The sequence below is a fragment of the Gavialis gangeticus genome, unplaced genomic scaffold, assembly GCF_001723915.1.
Source record: "Gavialis gangeticus isolate Ggan-Ray unplaced genomic scaffold, GavGan_comp1, whole genome shotgun sequence".
Taxonomy (NCBI): Eukaryota; Metazoa; Chordata; order Crocodylia; family Gavialidae; genus Gavialis; species Gavialis gangeticus.
Window position 1 is genome coordinate 25,821,577 of NW_017729022.1, and position 25,358 is coordinate 25,846,934.

Consider the following 25,358-nt stretch of genomic DNA (forward strand, 5'->3'; position numbering starts at 1 on the left):
CCCCCCCCCGCAGGGGCTTCAATCTGCCCCCCCAACACCTCTTCCCTCCCCTGTGCCCCCTCCCATCCACGCATTTACCTGCTCAGCTGGGCACTACTCCACACATGGCCAGACTGGGCTGAGTTCCTGGCCACTCATCTCTCTCTGCATGTGCCCCTCCCCAGTGCAGCTGCCTGGAGCCCATGCCCGGTCTGCCTATGTTTGAGGGGGCTAAGCCTCCTTAGCCCTGGCCTTCTACTGCCTATGCCTGAACCAAACCAGTCAGTTATCATCAATTTAATTTTTAACCACATTTCCTTTTATTCATGGTACAACATACTTAACCAAACACCTTCCAGATAACTAGACTGAGGAAAATACTTAGATTTTTCTTTTATTGCTATTTATGGTGCAGTTATGAACAAAGGTTTGGAAGTTTGACCCAAATTTGGAATGGCTGCATTTTTTCTTGGAAACAAAGACCTTCTCATTAGGTTTCAGATGAATAGGGATATTCATACAAATGATGCACTTTAACTTCCATAAAGAAAAATACCTTCATCTTCATAGTTTCTTTCCTGCAAAGGTAACTGGAAACGCTTCATCTTTGGACTCGCAACATTCCCTAAGAGAAAAGGTCATAGGTTTATCTTTACACATCTCAAGAGAGCTCTTCCTGTACAAGTCTGGAATGGATGACATTTTATATCAAAAACTAGATTGTGGGCGCATCTACATGAGGCGCTGACTGTGCAGTAGCTGAAAAATACTGTGCAATAGCAGTCAGAGCACAGACACTGCTAATACACTATTGCACAGTATTATGAGGCTACTGCACAGTAGCGTTGCCTAAAAGATGTTTGCTAGTGGAACTGTGCAGTCGTTACTGTGCATTTATTTAGTACTTGCTAATACAAGTACTAAATGAATGCATGGTAACGACTGCACAGTTCCACTAGCAAATAACTGCATTTTGGATCCTTTGCCTTTGAGGAAAGACTCCTGGCCAGTTATCAAAGCTTCTGATGGGAGAGCTTCTCCTGCTCCAGCACATAGCACTGCTGCACTGGCAAAAATCTAATACAAGTACTAAATAAATTCAAGGAAACGACTGCACAATAGCTTCTCATGTAGATTCACCCACTTACTTCCAAAACCTCGGTCCTATGGCTGGCAAACAAGCCAGATCCTAACTGCAATTCTCTACTGAAATCCTCATTATAACAACTTCGGTTGTAATGTTTCTTATAGTGTGGTACCCTCAGGGTAGTGTTAAAATAAGGATGAAATGAACCATATTCAAGGCAGTTGTTTTTGGAAGCAGTTAGTGTCATCATAAAATGAACAACAAGCTAGTGATCTGCACTCAGCACCTCAAGTTAGGATAAGGTGACATTTACAGGTCCAATAGTGATGGTCCCTGGATTTAGATGGGTCAATCAATCAGTTTGCTATTTCCTCTGTGATAAAACAGAGATAAAACACTCTGCCTACAAGAACTTCACTGTTTTTCCAAGAGCAGACCTTTAAGCACACAAATGAAGTCTTTCTACCATTGAGACATTAGCATTTACACTTACCTTAGACTATTATTATTTAAAACAGCTTTTGGGACAATTTTGTCCACACTGCTCTCGTAATGAAGGAGAACTTACACAGTGGACAGAAAAGTCTAGAAAGCTCTTAATTTTCCAAAACACCTTTTAAAGATAAAGAGAAACATTCAAGGAATCTGATTCTTGTAGAGCCTCTGTCAAAATCCACATGAAAGCCTGGTGATTTTGCAAAGACCAGAACCAGCCTCACAAGAGGCCTTGGCTTTCTGTAATACCTCCATCTTTCACTTTGAATATGGCAGTAGAACTTCCTCTGCTAGCATCAGTCTCACGACTTCCCCAGTCACACAAAGTTGGGGAAATTCCACAGTACTTTAAATGTATACACAAAGTTTATCACTGCCTCAGGCTGTATTAGTTGTTCAGCAGATTCATTGTAGTTGTCTATGGGAAATGGAAAAATTATGGGTATAGTGCACACATCCTGCTAACCTTGCACTCTTCCCACAAAGTCAACTGTGCAGTGATGCACTCTTCCCACAAAGTCAACTGTGCAGTGATATAACATTGTAAAGGCAGCCAATTACCTATCTTTGTGCAACACCCTAGCTAGAAAGGTGCCATTTTCCCCACCACTATCCAAATAAAAAATTATTAACATGACTGTTCCCACAGAATAAATTATTTACTGAAAGTAATAATAATTACCTCCTTGTTAAAAATCAACCCAAAAAGATGCCTGGAACTCAAGCATACAGGAAAGAACAACTCTTGCTATAGCAACGATAGCAACATAACTGTAAAGAAGCTCATTTATATTATAGACCAGAGATTCCCAAACTTTTTCTTATTGCGCTCCCCCTTCCAGATTTACTAGCTGCCCACATACCCAGAATACATTTTGTACTTTAACCCCTTAAATGCCAATTCTTATAATGACAATTTAATCCATCATTACACAATTTCTTCCGTGTACTCCCCAGAGATGTTTTGCATAACTGGGGTACCCCGTGTACCAGTTTGGGAACCCAGTTTGACTTTCCCAAGATTAAATACACTGATTGAAGACATTTGCTCTACAATGTTATTCTCTGTAGAACTCAAACTGGTTGAGCTACACACATTTGCCAAATAGCTAAAACCATTCTCAGCAACATTTTAAATTCAGGCGATTAAAAAAAAAGTTCTGTAAGGAAACGAACCATTATGCTGAAACTCTGGATCCCTGAGAGTCCCCTGAATACGACGGGATGGACCCCAATAAGATGAAGTATGTTCTTTGACTGACTTCAGTACAGGAGATGTAATGGAACATTCTGCATGTGCTGGAGCAGGAGAAGCTCTCTCATCAGAAGCTTTGGTAGCAGGCCAGGAGTCTTTCCTCAAAGGCAAAGGATCCAAAGTTTTTAATCCAGCAGCAGGGGACATAAGTTGTGAAACAGCTTCCACTTCTCCTTCATGCTGAAATGCCACAGGAAAAAACAAAACAAAACAAAACAAAACAAAAAGAGTCAACGCTCAGTTTATTCATACTTGCAAGTTTTGTTTTTTTTGCATCATACCAAACTCCAGATACAGAGTCATATATTGGGTGCATCTTGCCAGTGCTTCCATGTTGAACGAAAAAAAAAAAAAAAAAAAAAAATCAAACCATTTAAAACTCTGAACATTTGTAAGTAAACTTATGTTAGCAGTGACAATCTAAACATTGTAAAAAAGTCTAGTCATGTTAGACATAATGTTTATTATTAGGGTAAAGCATGTAAACAAGGATTTAAAAAAGAAAACAGAGTTTAAGTTAATGAGACTATACAGATGCTCACAAAAAGTGATCAAATTAAAAAACAGACTCGTACAACTACTCACAGTCTTAATGTTGGTGGGGCCCCATGCTAGGAGTTTTAAAGAGAAGAAAATTTATAGGAAAATGAAATAGAAAATTCTCAAAAGCAGTGAAAGTGGAAAATGGAAAAAAACTGGCATGTTTCCCTACTCAACCCAAGGAGTGAGAGGTTCTGCTTGACTTCAGCAGTCATTTGGGATGATAGCAGTGGGGAGATCAGCTACTCCTGGCATCATTTTAACCTTCAATTCCATATACCTTAGAGTAGAAAAATCAATCCATAGGGAAGCTAATGCAGCACTCACTCCCACAGAGTCCCTCTTAGTTTCTATTGTTTATTTAAAGCATACAATCACCACCATCTTCCTTCATCTCAGAAAACAGTGAAAACGTTAGACTGTATAGTATCAATCCTAAAAAAATAACTGAGTTAAAATATTTTTTCAAAGTGACAGAAAAAGTACATCATCTGTGTCTTTCTAAAACGCCAGTAGATAAATGCTTGTTTTATCTCACCCTGCTGGATTTTCTTTTTGAAGCTTCTCTTATGACTTGCTTGTAAGGAGAAGCATCTGTTTCTAATACCTCTTTCTTTCTCTGCTGTGGGGATGAAGACGTCACTTTGGGTGGAGATACTAAAACTGCCCCTCCTCATGTAACACAGAAAATAAAATAATACTTCGTTAAACAAAAACATATTAAATGAATTTATGATTTTCCCATGAAATGTTGCTTTTACTCTTAAAATATTTTACCAACAGCTGGTGTGGTAAGGTCATGGTGAGTTCTTTGACCACCACCAAGTTCTTTCAGCTTTGGCGTAGGGAGCCTGCCACCTTTCTTTGAGGATACAGAAGACAATTCTGATGCATCTGCTGAAGAATTCAGTAATGAGGCATTTTCTCTGCAAAAGAGAGGAAAAACAGTATACTGGTTAGGACACCAGCCTGGGACACAAGAGATCTGAGGTCAACTCTGCTCTATTACAGGTGCCTCTGCCTAGATCATTTATGGCCACAAAGCCACCATATCCTAGAGGTTAGGGCATTTACCCAGGAGGAGGTAGCCCCTTGTTCCAGTCCCAACTCCCAGGACTGTTTATTTATATTATGCAATCATAAAATACATACAACGGTAAGCTACAGAATCACAGTCCCTCATACAGTCGTTTTCAGATCCAGTGAACTCTGGATTCATTTCCACACAATGGTATGGCTTCAAAAGCAGGAGGAATGGAGAGTGGCTCTACTGCAAAGGCTGGTTATAAGTGTACTACTACTCTCTTGGGAAGCAGGAGAGGTGGGTTTAAGAAATTAAGAGATGGCATACTAGGTCAGACCATAGATCCATTGAGCCCAGTATTCTGCATCTCACAGTGGCACAGAGTGAATGCTAAGGGGAAAAAGTATTTACATTAGGCCTATCCAGACTACCCCTACCCCTCTTCCCTACCAGCTTCTAGTCTTTTCAGACTTTACCCTAACGTGTAGGGAAAAAGTCTGCATGCATAACTATAATGCTTAATACCCACTGGTGGGCATAATCTGCATGAATTTTGTCTAATCCTCTTTTGAACCTGCTTAAATTTTCATCGTCATCCTTGCCAACATCTTGTGGTAATGAGTTCCCTAAGTTAATTAGTTAGCTTTAAACCTGATTTCTAATAATATCTTCATGTGTCCCCTAGTTCTGCTATTGAGAGATCCCTTCCGGTAGAGAAGACAACTGAGCCCACCTCTTCCAGTTCTGAGGTGAGTGCTCTAACCATTAGCTCTTATACAATGCTGGGGCACACCACTGCATTCTTCTCCAGCTGAATTTTAAAAGGTGGAGACTGCCACAGCATTATGTGGGGAAGCTAATCCTGTCAATGTGCATTAGGGAAGCTCTGAGAGGACCCTCAAGGGACTTATGCAAATGAATGCCAAGTTCCTAGAGTCCACTGATGCTTTAGCATGAATTGAGCTCTGAACTGCTCAGCTCTACCACGACAGAGGAAATTCTGGGCGTGTGCAGAGGTGCAGCTCTAAGGCTAGAAATAGATACTGTGCTCCAATTCACTTCTACAGCTGGGAGTGCATCAATGCTGAGGGCTACCATACACTCTCCCAGCTGGGAGCCTCAATCAGTTGGCAAGCACTCCCAGCCATAGATGGACTGGGCACCCGGCTTGCTATTTACTGGTGTAAGGGGAGCCCAGAATCATGATCCCAGTTGCCCTTGCACTGGCAATATGGCATGATCGGGATCTGAATAGCGATCTCAACAATCATGCCTCCTGCCATGCATGTATAGCATGATTGTTGGGATTGTGGTTCAGATCCTGTGGTGCCTTTTAACTGATCATTTGCCAGGGGCCTTAAACTTCTATATGCTCATATGTTCTGCTGGCATGATCCGATTGCAAGCAGCCTACAGTACAACTCTAAAAGTTTTGAATATTAATGTAAAAAAATTATACATTTTAATAAGTTGTGTGATAAAAAATGTTTTTAAAGTTTAGAGTTTCAAGTTTTACATGATAAAAATAGTTTTCTTTATAACAGAATGCCACCAAGGATGCAAGCCTGTGAAACAGCTATGTGTCTAAAATCTCTTCTTCCATTTTGCCATTTGTACAAAGGAAATGTTGGTTAGATTGTATAAGTACTTTGTACGTGTATGGTTAGTTAAGCACTGAAACAGATTTCCAATTGAAGCTGTGGAATTCCATTACTGGAGGCAAATGAAACAAATAATGTCAGGTCTGGCTTGGATATAGTTGATCTTACCTTGGAGCAAAAGAATGACTAGATAAATTCTTTAGGCACCTCTCAACTTTATTGTCTATTACTTAAACTGTACCTCAGTGGAGGGCTGATCTGGTGCTCAGTCCCTGAGACTCCAGGTTTGGGGGTTGGGACTAAGTCCTGACATAGAGAAGCCATTAGCTTCTATCTGAAGGTAAACTGTGTTTCAACAGCTATTAATTAATATTAACTAACAACAGTACATTCTAGTCTCACAACACACAAACACACACATAGTAGAGAGAGGGACAACCAAAATGACTAGGGGTATGGCGCTGTTGCCATATCAGGAATGACAAAAGGCTAGGACTCTTTGGAAAGGAGAAGGCTGAGAGGGGGTCATGAGAGGTCTACAAAAGCATTAAGGATGTGGACCAAGTGAACAGGGAACTGTTGTTCACCAAGTCCCAGAATACCAAAACTAGGGGCACCCACTTTATGCAGCACATCGTTAACTTTTGGAATTTATTGCCACAGGAGATGGTAGAAGCAGACACATCCAGGTTCAAAAAAGGATTAGGTAACTTCATGGAAGATATATCTATGAATAGCTGTTGAACGGAATGGTTGGAGATGCTTCCTTTGGCGTCTCTAAACCTATAGTAGTGGATGCCACAGAGAGTACTGAGTAGGAGACAGATCACACTAGAAATATCCTGTTTAGTGCTCTCCCTCTACAGGGTCTAGTTATGCCACTGTCAGAGAGAGGTCTGACCCAGTATGGTACTTCTTATGTAAGAAATAAGTCCTCTTTCATCCTGCAGTTTAAGAACAGACTTTACTACAGCAAGGTACCACATTAAAATGTATTAGCATACAAAGGCAGAAACAGCAAATCACTCTGTAAACTGTTGAGAAGGGGGAAAGGGAGTGGGGAGAAAATAACATACTCCTCTATTTTGTTTTCCACATTAACCTCCTGATCATTTTCTTCCAATTTCTGAGCCCCTGCTGTCTCCTGCTTTTTTTCTTTTCCTTTCTCCTCCTCTACTGCTGGTGACTGATTCTCCATTTGTTCCTTTTTTTCTTGTTCGCCCCAAACTAGACGTCTCCTAACTGGTACAGTAGAGGCATCCGACATGCCTAACTTCTCTGTGTTTTTCTGTTGGATGTATTTGCCTGATTCAGGCTGCTGAAGTATAGCAGGATTTGGAGATCTCTGCTTTTCAAGAACTCTGTATAAATAGAGAGTAAGCAAGGTTTTATATCACATAATCAATTTTTTTCAGTTTATAATATAGGTATGCATCTCCAAAAACTGTATGCATCCAAGTGGATCTAATTTGCAAGTCACAAAGTCATGCCTCCACAATTGTGCATGGCAGGAGGCACAATTGTGAAATCGTGCATTAGATTCCATTGCACTTTACTGCCAGTGCAGCTCCAAGCCACAGGGATGCCCCATGCACACCCAGCATGGGAAGATTGCAATAGAAAACTCCGGGAGCTGGAGGATCATCGGAGGGGTGATTCCCCCTACCCCATGGCTGCAAAAAACCCCTAGGGCTAGAGCAGGGGTGGGCAAAATGTGGCCCGCGGGCCAGATACAGCCTGCCAGGCCATTCTATCTGACCTGCAGGGCCCCCTAAACAAGTTAGAAAATTAATATTTATCTGCCCCTGGCTGCCTATCATGTGGCCCTCGACGGCTTGCCAAAACTCAGTAAGCAGCCCTCCACCCAAAATAATTCCCACCCCTGGGCTAGAGGATCGTGACAAGAGCGATTTCCCTTACTCTGGGGGTGCAGGAAACCCCGAGCCACAGGATCGCTGCAGAGGCAATCCCTCTCCCAACCCCACAGGTCTGGGAAGCCACCAGGGTAGGGGAGAATTGCCTCTGCAGCAATCCTCCAGCCCGGGGTTTTCCACACCACTGAGCCCTACGGATCATGGTACCGGCAATCCCCAGGGCTGCAGGGTTTTACACTAGGCACAGTACACCCTGCGGTTGGGAGCTGACATGGCTCCCAGCCACAGAGGAAACCCTGCTACATGTGCAAATTATAGCTCGATAGCAACCAGCTATAAAAGGTAGTACACATTTTCGAGGTGTAATTTTATAGCTGGTTGGAGTTTTTCATTGTGTGATAGCTACTTTGCATGTGTAACTGGTCTCCTGGTAGCCAGGTAGTTGTATAATACCTATAATGTTTAGAGGCCCTTATTTGATTTCTGTATGTGAACCAGAAAATATTTCAGTAGAGAAGATTTGCGCCAAAATATTTCATGTATCACCTCATAAATATTAGGGATCTTGAAGTTGGGTTGGATCTCAATTTCATTTAAACATGTTTTTCCAGTTTTTACATCTACCACATAACTTGTTTCTCACACCTAGAATGACCAGCTTACCCAGCAAGATCTAGAGCTTTGATGTTGTTGCTGATGGTTTCTTCTGAACTGGAATTTGAAGACACGTCCCACAGACTGTTATTATCTGACAAAATCTGATTTAGATGATACCGGGAGAAATGGGTTCCATGTACTTGTTGCCTGTAAGATTTTGCTTTCTCTCGAAGTTCCTTCACCTGCACATGGAGTTTTCATAGGATGTATGTTTGTTTGATTTAAATTTAACTCTAAAGTAGCGTGAAGTTAATTGTCAATTACTGTGGAAAGGCATATAACAGACAGCGCGAGCCCACAGCACAACTACTGCAAGCTACAATAAATGCAACAAAAAGGAAGCAAAAATGGCATTGTTTGTATTTAGACACTATGTATTGGGGTTGTCCAGCCAAAGCACAGCTGCTGATTACTTATTCAATAAGCACAAAACAGTTATGAAGCATCTATGAACCAGTTTAGCTCTGGATTATAATTCTCTGGCAGTATTAAAAAACAGCATAATTTTTTCCAGGAATTAAAACAAGAACTTAGATGCAACCAACCTCCATATACCACACGGAGTTTAGGGTGTTTTGAAAACCCTAAAGGAAGAAATACAGAATTATCTTAATAATGCTTCTCTCCAACATTACATGTTAATGTTATATCTGCAAATTCATTGCAATCTAAGCATAAAATGAACAATTTGAAAACCATCAATGTAACTCTATGCTGCCTCCTAGAGATTAGAAAAAAAAACCAGAATCCAAAATTCCACTATTCTTGTATTTAGCTCTACTTTGTACTTCTTGCGGGGATGCATTTACATTTTTTAGTCTCTAGCTGTTTAATCTGCGTTCATCAGCAGGGTATCACTTTTAAAAGCTCAACTTTGGAGTAGTTAAAATGGCATTTTAAATCAAACGACCTATCTGTGCAACTAAAATGCAAACATGCATGTGCAGTTGCAGGTTCAGGACCGTATACTGCAAACTCTGACACAGCAGTATTCTCTTATTATACATATATAAGATCTGATTTTGCAGGTTGGCATATAAGGGCTACTGCCATACAAGTCATAATATCTAAAGCATTCTTTGTAAGGCACTAGGCACTGGAATATCGAGACATGAAATGTATATCACATGTTTTAAGAATAAGATATTATCTTTTTTAACAATGGAAGTGGCACCTTTTATTTTCAGACACTATGGCTAGGGACAGAAGTTACATATAAACTAGTTTAGTTGATCAGAAACTGCTTTAAACCTGTAACAGAACATAAGTTCAGTGCACATAAACCAGTTTCAAAATGGCCAAAACTGGTTTAAGATAAAACTGGCAGAACGGAGTATCAGACTTAACTAATTTGGGTCAAACGGTTTATGGAACTTCTGCCCAAGACCCTTTTCTGGTTCAAATTAAATCAGAGTCCCCCAGTATCCCAGCATGCTTTTCAGGCCTGGGCTGAGCTGTCTGCTCCAGAAAGCAGGGCTGGCCCTACTCTTCTTCTCCCTAGCTGGAGCTCCAGCTGGCTGAGAAGGGGGTGGGGGATTGCAGCCAGGAGATAGCAGTGTCTGTCCTGCCTTCTCCCTGCCCCACTCTCCCTTCACTTGCTGCTCAAGCAAGTATCCCTCCTCTCCCACAGCAGGGATACCAACCCTTACCTGGCCACGCCACCCACATGCTAGCTAATGCCGAAAAGTGTCTGTATATGTATCTCCAAGTTCAATGGGACAAAGGCAGACAGAACAGTGACTAATAATCAGGTCAACTGGTAATGTTCCTCCATTCCTTCCTTGGAAAAAGCTGTTTAAGAAGCCCTTGAACTAATGAGAGAGACTTTATTTTCTTGATGGGCTGATGAGCTTTGTGTTATCAGCTCCCTGCTGGCTTGCTTGGTTCAAAGTCCTCAATCTATCAGTGTTCAAAAGGGGACAGAGAGGTGTGAGAAATGACCTGGTTTGTAATGCATGCAGTGCCTGTCAGTTTGCTGGAGACAGTATGAAGAAGCAGGGAGAGGGAGATTTCAGAGCTCAGTATCACACAAGCAGTCCTTTCTTCCCCCCTGCCCCACCCCGCCTTTTGCCTCAGAGTGCTAGCTGGGGACTGAAGTCTGACATTACTCCCCAATCCTTGAGCAACAAGTATTGGGGGGCGGAGAGGACTACCTCCCCTCACCCTCAAGGCACATCCTGGCTGGGAACTGTGCATGCCTGGGTTGGGGGAGTGCTAAACCCCACCCTAATCATGGCATCTCGCTTGGGTCTAGCCACACCCCTCCCCCCTCAGCTCAGCACTCTGGAAGGGAGGGAGGACTCACTCCAGCACCCCCCAGCTTCTAGTTTGAGACACTGCAGGCATGTGCCTGCATTTCCTGAATCAAAAGTGAATGTCTATCCACTTGCAAATAGGTTCAAACTCTGCAGGTTAAACTAACTTGCAAAGATTGAATCAGTTCAGGCTCAGGCTTTTTGAATATTTGTCCCTAGGCTATACCACCATTTTTTAATCCCTACATTTTCACAAATTGATAAAATGTGATTTCGAGCACTTCCAAACCGTCACTCATCTCTCATCCTTCACCCAACTATGGATTCTTATTCCATTTCGCATTAAATCTTTCCTAAATGTGTAATCCTTTAACAATTAAGCAAGTGGTAACTGCTGTATTACTACATGGATTGTGTTTTTCTGAAAATTCTTAAATAAAGCTAAATCTTTTTATTTGTTAAGAAGAATGAGAAAACAATTTTGCCACTTCTTCTGGCATATTTTAAAGCATATTTGTTTTATTCCTCCTTCTTTCCTATACTAGACTTCTATTACTTGTTAGGCTAAATTCTGCTTTCTGTTACACCCATTAACCCCACTGAAGACAACTGCTTAAAACTGCTAGATATTCACTGGAGATATAATAATGTAACAGAGGAGAATCTGATCTATTTTGAAGCTTAAACTCCCACAGTGTAGAGCCTTTTTGGTCTGTTTTTTATTTTTTTTATTTTGTCATTTTAAGATTACAGAATTTCTTGGTAATACAGTGTGATTTATGGGAGTATTCATTTTACTCAGAAGGATAAAAAGTTAATAATGTCAGCTGGTAGGGTACCACAGAAGAGTAATATGAATTCAGAGCAACAGGACACTGCAGAGGAAGGAAGAGGATACTGAGAATGCTCTTCTCCTAGTGAATTATGAAGACAAAGGACAGCCAACCTCCTTCAGTGACACAGAAAGGAGCATTCTCCCAGTGGGACACAAGCCCTGCAGAGTCCTATCAGGATTATGAATTGCCCACATTAATTTTTAAATGAATAACTGGAAGGAATTTTTTTTTTTTTTTACTGCTGAAAAATAACCCTTAACAGTACATATTGAAGCAACTGTCTGAAGCAACTGCTGTAGCTCAGGCTAGAACTATGACTTCCATTATAACCCTTGTTTTCATATGTTTGAAACTTCAGAAAAAGATTGTCCTTTGGAACTGTAGTTTTCCATGCTTGGTCTCTGATCATAGAGGAAAGGCATTTTGTGTAAATCCTTCAATTATTGAAATATTATAGAATGATGATGTCAATGCTGAAAAACTGAACTTAGTCCTGAAACCCCTTAATCATCAGAAAGACCTATATAAATGAGAAACAGTCTGCCAGCTAAGGTCCTAAGTTTTTACTACTGCTGCCCTCTCTCGTTTTCTCAGAGTATAAACAGACGTAACAATTGTACTGACATCAAATGATATAGATATAAGCTGTTATAAATGCAACTGTGATATCTGTATGATTTTCTTGTTATACATGTAGCAAAACTGTTCAGACTTTAACTCTGTATCATCCAGGCTTACAATTGCAGCAATTGAGCTAACTTGCACCACTACAGGAGTATGCAGACATAACAGTTACATTGTAACCTGATGTCCACTCCCAAGGGGCAGTTCTCCTACCCATTAAAGTGGTTAAAAGTTACATTTGTCCCTACCCCCAGCTATGTTCCTTCCCAGCAAACCAAGCACTGAAGAAAACTTGTCTCCATGAAAATGCTGATAGGAAAGAAGATGTTACAATTTGCCTACAACATACCTTTACAAGGTATGAATTTCAATATCCATTTGCAAATATGTACCAAAAAAAAAGATCACCCACACCTAATTTCTTCTCATTTTTTTAAACAAGCCCTATAAAGTCACAATAACATTAAATAGTTTCATACTAACAATGACTTACATTATTATGTTTTAGATTATATTAAACACATATACTTCAATATAACTTATATTGTTCCAGCCTGCAAGGGGCTGCCAGAAGTGGGACACAAGGGACACCATGTACATGTGCATGCCCACACACATATAGTGGATATAGTTTTCCTAGACTTCAGGAAGGCTTTTGATACTGTCTCTCACCCCATTCTCATTAGGAAGCTGGGGAACTGTGGCATAGACACCCATACAGTCCAATGGGTCACCAACTGGTTAAAGAGTCGCAGCCAGAGAGTGGTAGTGGATGGGTCCTTCTCGACCTGGAAGGACATGGGAAGCGGGGTCCCACAGGGCTCAGTCCTTGGGCCCGCCCTGTTCAATATCTTCATCAGTGATTTGGATGAGGGGGTGCAAAGCACCCTGTTCAAGTTTGCTGATGACACTAAGATGTGGGGGGATGTGGGCACATTAGAGGGGAGCAACAGGCTACAGTTGGACCTAGACAGGTTACAAGGATGGGCGGAGGAGAACAGGATGGGGTTTAACACAGACAAGTGTAAGGTGATGCACCTGGGGAGGAACAATCGGCACCATACATACAGGCTGGGGAACTCCCCTCTTGTCAGCACGGAGGTGGAAAAGGATCTGGGAGTCATTATTGACTCCAAGATGAACATGAGTCGGCAATGTGGGGAGGCGGTTAGGAAGGCCAACTGCACCTTGTCGTGCATCCACAGATGCATCTCGAGCAGGTCCAAGGAGGTGATCCTCCCCCTCTATGCGGCACTGGTCAGGCCGCAGCTGGAGTACTGCGTCCAGTTCTGGGCGCCGCACTTTAAGAGGGATGTGGACAGCATCGAGAGGGTCCAGAGGAGGGCCACTCGTATGATCAAGGGACAGCAGGGTAGGTCCTATGAGGAAAGGTTGCGGGACCTGAACCTGTTCAGCCTTCAAAAGAGAAGGCTGAGGGGGGATCTTGTGGCCTGTTATAAACTGGTTAGGGGGGATCAGCAGGCGCTGGGGGAGTCCCTGTTCCCCCGAGCGCCGCAAGGAGTGACCAGGAACAACGGTCATAAGCTGGCGGAAGGAAGGTTTAAGTTGGACATCAGGAGGCGCTACTTCACGGTCAGGGCAGCTAGGGTCTGGAACCAGCTTCCATGTGAGGTGGTGCAGGCTCCCACCCTGGGGGTTTTTAAGAGGAGGTTGGATGACCACCTTATCGGGGTCATTTGACCCCAGTGCTCTTCCTGCCATGGCAGGGGGTCAGACTAGATGATCTGCTCAGGTCCCTTCCGACCCTAGAAACTATGAAACTATGAAACATGCATGCGGCAGGGAACACAGCCAGACAGATAGCATAGAGAGCAGTTCCCTGCAGGTAAGTCTATGTTGGGGGGAAGATCAAGGCCCCCATGGTGAGGGAGGGAGTGGGGCTGGGACTGGGGGTGCTGCCCAGCAGGGCTGTGCATGGGGTTGGTGTGTGGAGTGGGATCGAGCTCATGCAGGGGGTGCAGGGCATGGGGGGACACGTTCCCCCACAGATCTGTGCATGGGGCTGCCTGCTGCAGGCTCAGAAGTCTCCACCCTGCTCCCAGGGGCCCTGTACTGGCTGCACTACCATGGTAAGATGCCTGCCCAGCAACAGTGGGGTGGCATGGAGTTGTGCCCCCTGCTGCTGGTCAGGCAGGGGGTGCACAGTCAGCATGGGGCTCCCATGGGAAAGGCAGCAGGGCAGGGAGCCCTAAGCTCACAGTGGACAAACTGCATCTGCTTCTGTTTGGCTCTGGTCTGGCCATGCTGCCAGTTGCAACCACAGCACTGGAGGCGGGGAGGGGGAGGTAGCAGAAAGGTGGCCACATGTCCTGTCTTTCCCTTTTGAAAAGATGGTCACCCCAGTAGGGCCTGATCCTGCAGTTTAAACTTATACAATGTTAACAATTAAATCAATTTTGTCTGAGCAACTATCAAGTCCAGAAGAATTTTAAAATTTGCTTTAATAGTAACCTTTAGAAATTAATTTACCTCTGCTTCTAACTTCTGAAGCTTGGAAAGCCTCAGCTTGAACTTACTTTGTAGCCTTTAGCACGGCTAAACATTTTTAATTAAAATGTATTATTAAAATGATTACAAGCCTCTCCAGTGTAATGAGCTCAAAGATAAATTCTCATTTAATTGCAATGGATTATTACACAGATGCTAGGAATTTAAAAAAAAGAAAAGAAAAAAAAGAATAGCACAAATAAAGATTTAGAAAGCAATAGAAGAACATACTTCTAAGAGAGAAATATGACGCTTTGTCTACATATAAGTAGCCTGATGTGTTTACGGTTAGTGAGACCATGTAATAACACTGTTAAAAAAATTAAACTATTTTTAATTAATGGTGTTATAATGTTTTTGAGCAATCCAATCCAAACCCTTTAGTTAGTATGCCCTGAAACACTTCACAATTTTGTTTTAAATAAATAAATGTATCACTGAACATCCTTAATCCCATGCAACCTCCTATTAGTTTCCGCTGGGTGTGTCTTCATGTGCATTAGATCCAGAATAGCAGTTTACTTGACAGTAAACTACTCATGAGTAAATGCTCCTAGGCATGCATCTACATGTATAGGGAAGTGGGAGCAGATTTGCTGCTCATGACAGCAACTTGCTCTCACTTCCTGGAGCACTGCAGTGAGCCCCTGGCACCACCAGGGGGAGCTGTAGGCTTTTCCTGGGTGCTACCTCAGCAGCTGGTAGGGAGCTGGCAGGAACCACCAGGCCAAGAGACAGCCATCTCCTGGCCAGCGCTGGGCACTGCTCCCCGCCCCCTGGGGACTGCCTGCTACCAGGGCAGGTATAATGTCCCCCTGCCCCAGCAGCAGGGATCTCCTATCCCTGGCTTCCTGATCAGGGACCTGCCCCACCCCTGCACTTCTTTCTAAGCCCCACGCCTCAATCACCTGATCAGGGTGCAAGGCTGTGACCTGCCCCTGACTAGGGCAGTTCCCAGCCCCCACTCCACAACTGCAGGTCAGGGGCTGGATTGTGGAGCTGGGTGGGGAACAGGCTCCCCAGTTCCCACCAGCAGGGGAATAAGAATCTCCCAGCACCGGTCCTGTAACCACAGAGCTGGTGCTGGGAGATACAGGTCTCCCAGCCCCCCTCTCCCAATTGTGATGACAAAGCAGGGGCTGAGAGATAAGGATCTCCCAGCCCACACTCCCTGATCATGACATCAGATTGCTCCCTGCCCCTGGGAGCTGCCTGCTGCTGGGGCAGGCTCTACTGCTGGAGTCTGGGTAAGAACTGTGTCCCCCTGTCCTGGCAGCAGAGACCTCCAGGGCCCGCAATCTCCAGCCCCCTAGTGGCCAGCTGACTGGGAGCAGATTTGCTTCAGGTTAAGTGTCTACACAAGCACTACTGCGTAATTAGTAATCACAAGTAAATTTGCTACTTACTTTTCCAGTTAGCAAATTTACTAACAATTAGAAAGGTTTACTGTGCAGTAAGCATGTACATGTGTAGATACACATGCTTACTGCCCAGTAAACTAAGCTAAATTTGCAGTAAAACATTTCATGTAGACACATCCTCTGTAACTTACCACATTGAGGCCTGGGAGGCCTAGTCACAACTGAAAGCACACATATTTGGGCCACCCTTGCGCACCCTGCCCTGATTAAGCTGCCTCCCCATGTGTTCTCAGAGCTCCTGCCCAGCTCAACCCCCGTGTGTTAAGGGCAGGGGCCAAATTCCCAGAGAGACCCAATCATGCAGGGGCCAGCCTAGGCTCACCTAGAGTTTGGTACCAGAACCCTTGCTGAGACCTGGGCACAGAGGGTGGCCAGCCGCACTGGGCTCCCAATTGCCAATAGCCCTGCCCCTCCAAACCCACCGCCCAGCACAATTTACCTGCAAAGGCTGCTTAATCCACTGCCAAAGGAGCAGTGTGTGTGTGCACATCTGAGGTAGGGGGCACCATGTGCATCCACAGATTTCTATACCCCCTTCTCCAGATTTTTTTAAGTCCCCTTTCTATTCATTTGATGATTACCAATGAAAAATATTTCTGTCAGTCTGTGAGGAACAGGTTAAATCAATGTTTATCCATGGTTATTGATAAAAATTGGATTCTGCCAAGCCTGTGTATACTACAGTCACCTCTTCCAAACAGCAGAGTAGCATCCCTGATGGCAGTGGCAGGCCTCCAAGAACTGAAGCAGCAGGACCAGGGAGTGGGACCCAGCAGCTGCACATTCTGACAGATTATTAGTCACCCTCCCAGACTGTCCACCCTGCTCTCCGTCTCCCTCCCTCCTCCACAGAGTTGGGTGAAGAGAAGAGCAAAGCACTATGGGATTCTGGGGGTCTCCTCTCCCTGTACACACGTAACAAGAACTGAAATGCTTCAAAGTAGTACAGCATTGTGGAGTAACAGTTCCAGCTGTATAGACTACAATTATTCCAAGTATTTGGCAGCATGGAAACGTTTGGGAAGGATGCCTCTACAAAGGGAGTAAAACCTAAATTCCCCCAATGGGGGAATCCTGGTAATCTGACAAATTGAGCCTTAAAACACTATTCACATGCTTAACATGTTTATGCAAATACTCACTTGATTGGGAACATTGTGTCTGATACGTGACCACGCTCCATCTTTGTATACATACTGTGCTGGAGACAAAAATTTTGATCTATATTCTGTGTTCATCTTCCTAGGACATCTGGGGGGGGAACAAAACAATTTCACAATCATGTGAACACAAAAGTGCTTTTACATTATACAAGATGCATGAAAACAATTAAGCTGAATTCCCAGACCAAGACATTGGAGGGTGGGGGAAGTGAAGAAACGTATCTTGAGTTAGGCCCATCCCAATTTCAAAGTGTCCAGCATTTATTAAAGACAATTTTGTCTTCCTCTTTTATTGCATGCATAGACCCATAAAAAATAGCTTTGTCTATTGTTAAGAACTGCTGAGCACTTTTACAAGGCAAACTGCTTATTTGGGTGCCTAATATAGACTAAGGCTTCTTTGAAACTGGCAGAAGTTGGTTCCTTATGTTTTACTGTGACAATGTGACTAAATCAGCCCAAAATACAAATCTGTGGTGCATCCACATTAGTCATTCTGTTCAGGAAACACAGTGCAAGGCATCTCCCCAAATAAGTAAATGCATGTTACATGTTTGAACGTGATCACAATTTTGGTTTGCCTAATGATTACTTTGCGATCTTCTGTCCTGCACAAATAGCTGCACTCCTGAGATCATGTGAGGAATGGCTTCTGTTCCCAGTGTGGCAGATGCCATGGCAGAGGATCCTTTCTTCTCAAACCACTGCTAAATTAATTCTGTGCCTACAGGCTGAGACACGAAGTCCAAGAAGTTAAGGAGTTTGTTTCCATTATATTCACTGATTTTTTTCCCCCACTACTAATGAAATTAATTTTGTTGCTTTTAAACTAAACAAACTATTGTCTTCCCAGATCCAAAAGATAAGAATGGTCCAGGCCTAGACAAACAAAACCAAGGCTTCACTCTCATCAACAACCTAATGCTGCAAAATGTCCAGAAAGATGCATGGATGAAACAGAACCGTTAAAAAGCTCAAGGATTTACTAGAGCAGTGTATTTTAACATGTGGTCCGTGCACCCCTGGAGGTCTGCGGACTATGGCCACGTGTAGATGAAACAAGGGGCGTGTGTGCACAACACATTAAAGCGGGCTAAATGCTTTTGCACTGCTTTAATGGTGTCAGTGTTCGCACACCTCAGCTGTGTATTGTGCATTAATTCCAGCCACTGTAGTAAATTCAGCGGCATAATGCACCTTAAATGACTTGGGGCGCAGCAAACAAAACTGCAAGGAGTTTTAGTTTGCTGCGCCTACAGCTGTGGAGTGAGGCATTGGGTTCTGTGAAGCTCCACAGCTCTGCAGAAAGCCCTGCAGGCAGCCTGGCAGAAACCAAGGAAAGCAGGCTCCGCCCAAGAAAAGTGGCGAGCCTAATCTTCCTCCCCCCACCTCCACCAGAGCCTACCTAAACTACGCGGGGGCCTGGTGCTTCCCTCCATACCTGTGGTGCCACGGTGGGGAGGGGGAGGGAGAGACGAGGCAGGCTGCTGCTGCAGAGGGAAGTACTAGCCCCGCCCCTGCAGCCCAGGGACCTCTCTGCCCGCCAGCAGCTCACCCTCCCCACCCCACCGGAGAGGCAGGCAAGTCAGCAAGGTGTGTACACAACACGGGGGTTTAAAATTGGCCTTAAATTGAAGTGGTGTTTTTTAAAACCTGCCACTTCAATTTAGGGACCCCATTTCATCTACACACACTGTATGTCTCAGGGGTATGCAGAGGATGACTGTGATCAAAAGTACATTAATATCCACACCTACATTCAACATTTCCAAAGGAATCTGCATCTCCATTCAAAATGTTTTAGGGGTACGCAAATGAAAAAAGGTTGAAACCCACTGTACCAGTATATTAAACAGATGTGGATTAGCATTCTGAATTTTTGCTTGATGTAATTTTTGGGGGTTTTCTTCTCCTTTAAATCTGACACGTGAGCTAATGCAATGCCCGGAAGTGCCATGGCAACCCTTACAAAGATTATTGGAGGGCATAAATTGTTTGGATACCTTTAGCACAGGGGCAGGCAATTATTTCGGGTGGAGGGCTGTTTACTGAGTTTTGGCAAGGCACCGAGGGCCACATGACAGGCAGATAAATATTAATTTTCTAAATTTTGGGGGGGCCCCACAGGCCAGATAGAATGGCCTGGCGAGCCGCATCTGGCCTGAGGGCTGCATTTTGCCCAGCCCTGCTTTAGCAGCATCTGACTGAGGTTCCCCACCCATATTTTTAGGTGACTTTCCATAGGATAGAAAAATGTTCATATTAAGCTGGTGTTTCACTTTTATTTTTTTAATTTCTTCTGAAGTTATTCTGTAAAACAGAATGTCCTAGAGAGTGGGCAAACACCACCTGGATTGATTTGGGACCTGTATGAGGCCAGTAAGTAAGAAATTGGACAGGTAATAGTGGTAAGAGCAATAATTTAAAAGGCGGGCAGTAACACTTGTAGATTGCACCAGGAGAATGAAAAGAACCAGCACAGCTGCAAAGCTTCCATTTCCAGCATTGCAGTGGTGCAAAAGTATGCTGATGAAAGATGCTACTAGTTCTACGCTTACCCACATAAATACAATCACAAGTCTGGTTTGGACACCTTGGGCTACTGCACTAGCGATTACTCTTTCAAAATGCTGAAGGCAGCCCACCTACCCCTTGATATATTAGATGGCTGAATACCTAAATACTAAATTAGATTTCCCTACATTATACATACCTAAGACTTGTATAGAAAGAGAAGGGTTTTTGAGTAACGTGTTGTTTATTTTTTTGTTTAGGTTGTTTCTGTTCTGTTTCTGATTTTCCTTGTTTTGATGACTGTTCCGTTGACTTTAGAAACATTTCTTTCCTTGTATTCTGAGGCAAAGAATTTTAAAAATTACCATATTAGCTAACAAACTCTAAACTCTGCAGACTCAAACTCCATTTGGCAGTGGCCGTTACTTAACATAGTACAATACTTAACTTTCAAATCATACACACATTTAATGCAACAATATAATGTTAAACTTGTTCTTTTAAAAAAAAAATCTCAGTTTGAATGATAATAAAATTAAGGTTCGATTGTAATATTAACTCAGCCACGCAATATCCCATACACTTTATGAAATAAATTTAACATGAAATACAGGAAAAAATCGTATGAAGCCTGTATAAGTAGCTACATTTTACAAATCTTAGCACATGCATGTCCCAATATTTTTAAAGCATTATAAAGCCTTAACATTGCACGAAAGTAAGGGAAAAGGTTGGACTTGTTTTATTATTTTTGATGTGGTCCAAAAAGAGACACCAGGAGGACAATTTAGAAGAGTGGCCTTGTACCCTTGCTAATTTGCAATATACAAAAGGTTGATTTCCCCCCCTCTTTAAAGATTTTTTTCCTGCTTATTTCTCTTTTTCCTCTCCAAAATCTCAGATACATCAGTTCTAGTCACATTTGGATTTGCTGGATGCTTTCTGATAAGTATTGTGAGATAAGGCATAACAGATGAGTAACTGCTGTCTGTGCTTAACAGAATATTTTAATGTTTGAACTGTACACTGGAATCTGTGTAGACTACAATGTGTACCATCTTAGAACTGCATGCATCTATCAACTTAAAAGCAAGTAAAAAGAACTGAATTATCACCCTGCAGCCATTTTTACTTGAAGTATAATTGTAATATGAAAACTAATGGTTTCTTTACACATTAGATTTGTTCTTCTACAGATTTAAATATACATAGCTACTGACTTCTGTTTTTCATTTCTGTTACTCCTAGAGACCAATAAAGCCAACAGAAAATACAATGAACTCTACTTCTTGTGTATAACAGGACTGTACTGGTGCTAATAATCCCACAAACTAGTAAGCAGAAGCCTTATCATTCATTATAATAAAAAGGAAAGAAGAGTTTGAAACTCAGGTCATTTATACATGTGCTCTGGGAAAGGCAGGGGAGGAGGGGTGCTTTAATTAGAGTGGCTCTGAGAAAGCGCCCAGAGTGTCACATGTATCAACATCCCCACATTGAAAAGTGATGGCAGAGATGCTTTAACCATTTTTTACTGCAGGAACGCTGATACACATAACATTAGAGGCTGCTGCAGCACAGTAATTACCACACTCCAGGAGACTCAATTAATCAAATCTGCTCTGATGCGTTTTAATTAAAGAGCATTGGAACAGCTTCAGTGTATATGTATAGGCATCCTCAGAGTCAAAACTAAGTATACAGGCTGCCAGCTAGATGGTTGGTAGGAAATGGTCCAGCCTTTTTACTTGCAGACTGAATGCCTGTGACACAGAAAAAACACTGAAACATACATGGAACCTCACAATATTATTTTTAGAGCTGCTTTTTAGAATAGGCCTTTTCCCAATGGCTTGGGCTGCTGCATACAAGATATAAAAACCTAACAGACCAAAAAGATAGAAACAACAATCCAAAAATATAAATAGCATATTAATACCTTTCCATCAGGTGAGAGATTTATTTGTTCACATATAGGCAATTCTTCTTCTTCCAAATCATTTCTCACTTTTTGTTCCTTAGGTAGAACAGAAACTTTGAAACTTCTCTCATACTCAGTTTCAGGAGTAACTGCAGGAGACTTAAATGTGGGGATGGATTTGCTTGCATTATGAATAACCTTTAGATGGAGGGAGCAAGGAAAGTACACAAGGAAATATGTTAATCAGCTGATCTTAAGGCTACATTTTCAAAACCAATCACTTACGAGATTCATGCATGCATGCAGATGAACAAAGAGGACATGAACATTCATTTTCTAAAATTAACCAGTAGACTTATAAGCAACACAAGAAAGATGCATTTGATTCTGGACCTAAATACTGTTCTTTTCTGAGGACTTCATAAGCAGAGCAGATTTTCTTTGGTTAAGACAGTGGCTGGTTGATAAATCTGTATAATTTACTAAACTATTTTTTCCTCAACATCACAGATTTTTTAAACCATTTATCATGACCCCTCCAGTACAGCCATTAGAGTTGTTTCTGCAAACAAGTACCAAATGATTGTTTCATGGTTTAAAAGGTGACACGTTATATAGTAATTTGATCCATTCCCTGTTCTGCAGTTAATGTCATGCTCTAATCTGAGATACAGGATTTGCTTAATTATTACAAAAGGTCTGACCCTCATCTCCTCACAGACTATTGAGATTTCATGATCATGCCATATGCTGCAGAGATAAAAGTTTCCTCAGCTTTGCCATGTGGGCTTCAGTTAGACTTACCTCAATGTCAAGGTAAGGTATTCTCAAATATACCTGCTCAAGGAACAGGTATTTCCATTAGTTTAACATTTAGATGCATTTTTCATAAGATTAAGATCTTAAGGATGTAGCCCAGAGCAATCAAGTAAAAAAGTTTGTTAATAACTAGAATTGTATGATAAAATGTTATTTTAAACTCTTGCAAATACTTGCATTTGTTTTAATTTACTACACAAAATAGTTCAATTGATTTAAGCATTTTGCATGATCTTTATTCAATACGACTATGGTATAAACCATGCAGCAAAGTGAAAAAAAATAAAGAACAACTCTTATTGATAGACTTCCTGATCCTCCTGGAATACCAGTCTTCATAATCAAGAGTTAATAGAGTATTATACATGTTATTAATTTTGATAAAAATGGAGCTCCCTGTGAAGTCTTTCATAATTTCCAGGACATGACTATCACACATCTACCCGTTCCTGAAATGATCCATCAGATTCTACACAAGCAAAATTCCTACCGAGTTACAAGACATTGCAGTGGAAATTTTGCTTCCACAAGGGATTGCCAGGAAATGGATACTCAGTGTTAACAAATATACCATCTTTATATGAATAGATGGCAACACTTGATATTAGTCCAAAGCCCAAGGCACATAATTTACCATATAGTTCACTGGGCTGGGCCCCACCAAAGCCAACAGCATGCCCCACATCTCAGCACTGCTCAGTGTATGTGTGTGTACTCCAGACACCTTCCAATAAAGGATCCAAATGCTAATTAACCCTCCTTCATGACTGGAACCAAGTCTTCTTGTCATGAGTCCTGGAATGCTTCAAAAATGTATATGCAGATGAGAAGCAGGGCAACCTGGTCCAGCTTCACCTCATAGAGGGTGGGCCCACACTAATCATATGTGCCAGACAACAGAGGGATTCTGGGTGAACTGTTCGGGGCCCCATTTCATGATGTTCACTAAACATTTAAGGCTGGTAAAGAAACAGGAATCATTGAAAATGGAAAAGAAAGGCACAGTTCAGGTGTGGAAATGAAGAAGAAAATAATCAGCCATGAGAGGGACTACACTTAAATGGGCACTACTATATGTCTCAGTCAGATGGCCTGCACTAACCTATCCTTGTGGTAGGTTCCCATCAGCAAGTCTGCCCATTATGGGCCACATGTTTTATAGTCATGCTCAATGCTGGATGCATTTAATCAACTAGAATTGGGTTTCACTGTTGAGCACATGCTGGTTTTGGCAGCAGTTTAATGACAGACAACGTATTTAGTGAGATTTCCTTGTATGCAATTATAAGACAAGGGGCTTTTTCCCCCATGCCAACTGGGAGGAAGCTTCATCTTGTGTTCAAGTAAATATGATACATTGTTTTACAATGGAGGGAAGACAATAGGGCATGAATTGGGAACAAGCTTTATGATGAGCAGTGCTGCCTTTGAAGCATCAGTAAACAAGTCTACTTTCTAAGGATGAAAGAGAACAAAATATCAAACTTGTTTATATGCATGATGCCACTGGAGAAATAAAAGATTAACAAGAACCAGAAGAGCACAAGTCTAAGGGGAGTCAATTGTGACTGAGACTACTCTTGTAAGAACAGCGATAAGAGAAGGTGTCTCTACAACTCACTCATGGTGGAAGCCAATGCCATACTGAAACACTCACTCTATGTATGCCAGCTCCTGAACTGGAAGCAGTGCAGCTACCTTAGGATAGCTGCAGCTCTCTAAGAACAGGAGAACTACTAAAAGAAGAGTGTTTCACAAGGGTACTGTATAAAGAAACAACTATTCACAGAGTCATAGATTGTTAGGGGCTGGAAGGAATCTTGCAGATCGTCAGGTCCAGCCCCCCCACCCCGCTCTAGGCAGGAGGACAACTGGGGTTAGGTGACCCCAGTGAGGTGACTGTCTAGTCTACTTTTGAAAACCTCCAGGGTAGGTGAATGCACCACCTCTAGAGTTCCACAGTCTGGACACCCTGACTGTGAAGAAGTTTTTCCTGGCATTAAGTTTGAAGCAGTGTTCCAGGAGTTTGTATCCATGGGTCCTGGTCTTCCCCAGGGGTGTCCTAGTGAATGGTTGTTCACCAAGCTCCGGATGCACTCCTCCGATATAGCAGTAAACTGCTATCAAGTTCCCTCTCAACTCTCTCTTCTTTAGAGTAGAGGCCCAAGTCCCTCAGCCTTTCCTTGTATGGCTTGCCTTGCAAGTCCCTGATCATACGGGTGGCTCTCTTCTGGACCCTCTCAAGTTTTTCCACATCCTTATTGAAGTGCGGTGCCCAGAACTGGACACAGTACTCCAACTGCAGACTCACCAGTGCTGAGTACAGTGGGAGTATCACTTAGTTTTATGTGAGATGCATCGTGCCAACGTGTTGGCCAACGTGTTGTTTGCCCTGCTGACTGCTGCCTCGCACAGATGGCTCATATTCATGCAATGGTCAATCATTACCCTTAGGTCCCTTTCGTCCATGGTGCAAGTCAAGCTGTCACCACCTAGCCTGTATGTATGTTGAGGGTTGTTTGTCCCCAGATGGAGCACCTTACACTTGGAAGTGTTAAAATTCATCCAGTTCAAGTCTGCCCAACTCTTTAGCCTGTCCAGGTTGACCTGTATCTGCAATCTATCTTCTGACATGACCATACTGCCCCATAACTTGGGGTCGCCCGCAAACTTGGACAATGAGCTTTTCACTCCCCCATTCATATCACTGATAAAAATGTTGAAAAGCACTGGTCCAAGCACAGACCCCTGAGGGACACCACTGCCTACTTCTCACCAGGATGAC

At 42.6% G+C, this 25,358-nt stretch overlaps 1 protein-coding gene across 5 annotated transcripts in view; it reads right to left on the minus strand.

Annotated features, from left to right (window-relative positions):
• Window positions 1-25,358, minus strand: part of MDM1 (Mdm1 nuclear protein) — a 46,696-nt gene that overhangs the window by 4,653 nt on the left and 16,685 nt on the right. For 2 of the 5 annotated variants that reach the window (XM_019514694.1, XM_019514697.1), the window contains exons 5-14: window positions 21,773-21,952; window positions 20,033-20,172; window positions 17,299-17,407; window positions 9,058-9,096; window positions 8,519-8,694; window positions 7,058-7,342; window positions 4,134-4,282; window positions 3,895-4,028; window positions 2,738-2,996; window positions 536-604 (exon numbers count right to left, since the gene is read on the minus strand). In XM_019514694.1, coding sequence (XP_019370239.1) covers window positions 536-604; window positions 2,738-2,996; window positions 3,895-4,028; window positions 4,134-4,282; window positions 7,058-7,342; window positions 8,519-8,694; window positions 9,058-9,096; window positions 17,299-17,407; window positions 20,033-20,172; window positions 21,773-21,952 — 1,540 coding nt within the window. The remainder of the gene's footprint in view (window positions 1-535; window positions 605-2,737; window positions 2,997-3,894; window positions 4,029-4,133; window positions 4,283-7,057; window positions 7,343-8,518; window positions 8,695-9,057; window positions 9,097-17,298; window positions 17,408-20,032; window positions 20,173-21,772; window positions 21,953-25,358) is intronic. The other 3 variants (XM_019514695.1, XM_019514698.1, XM_019514696.1) reach the window with 3 other exon arrangements.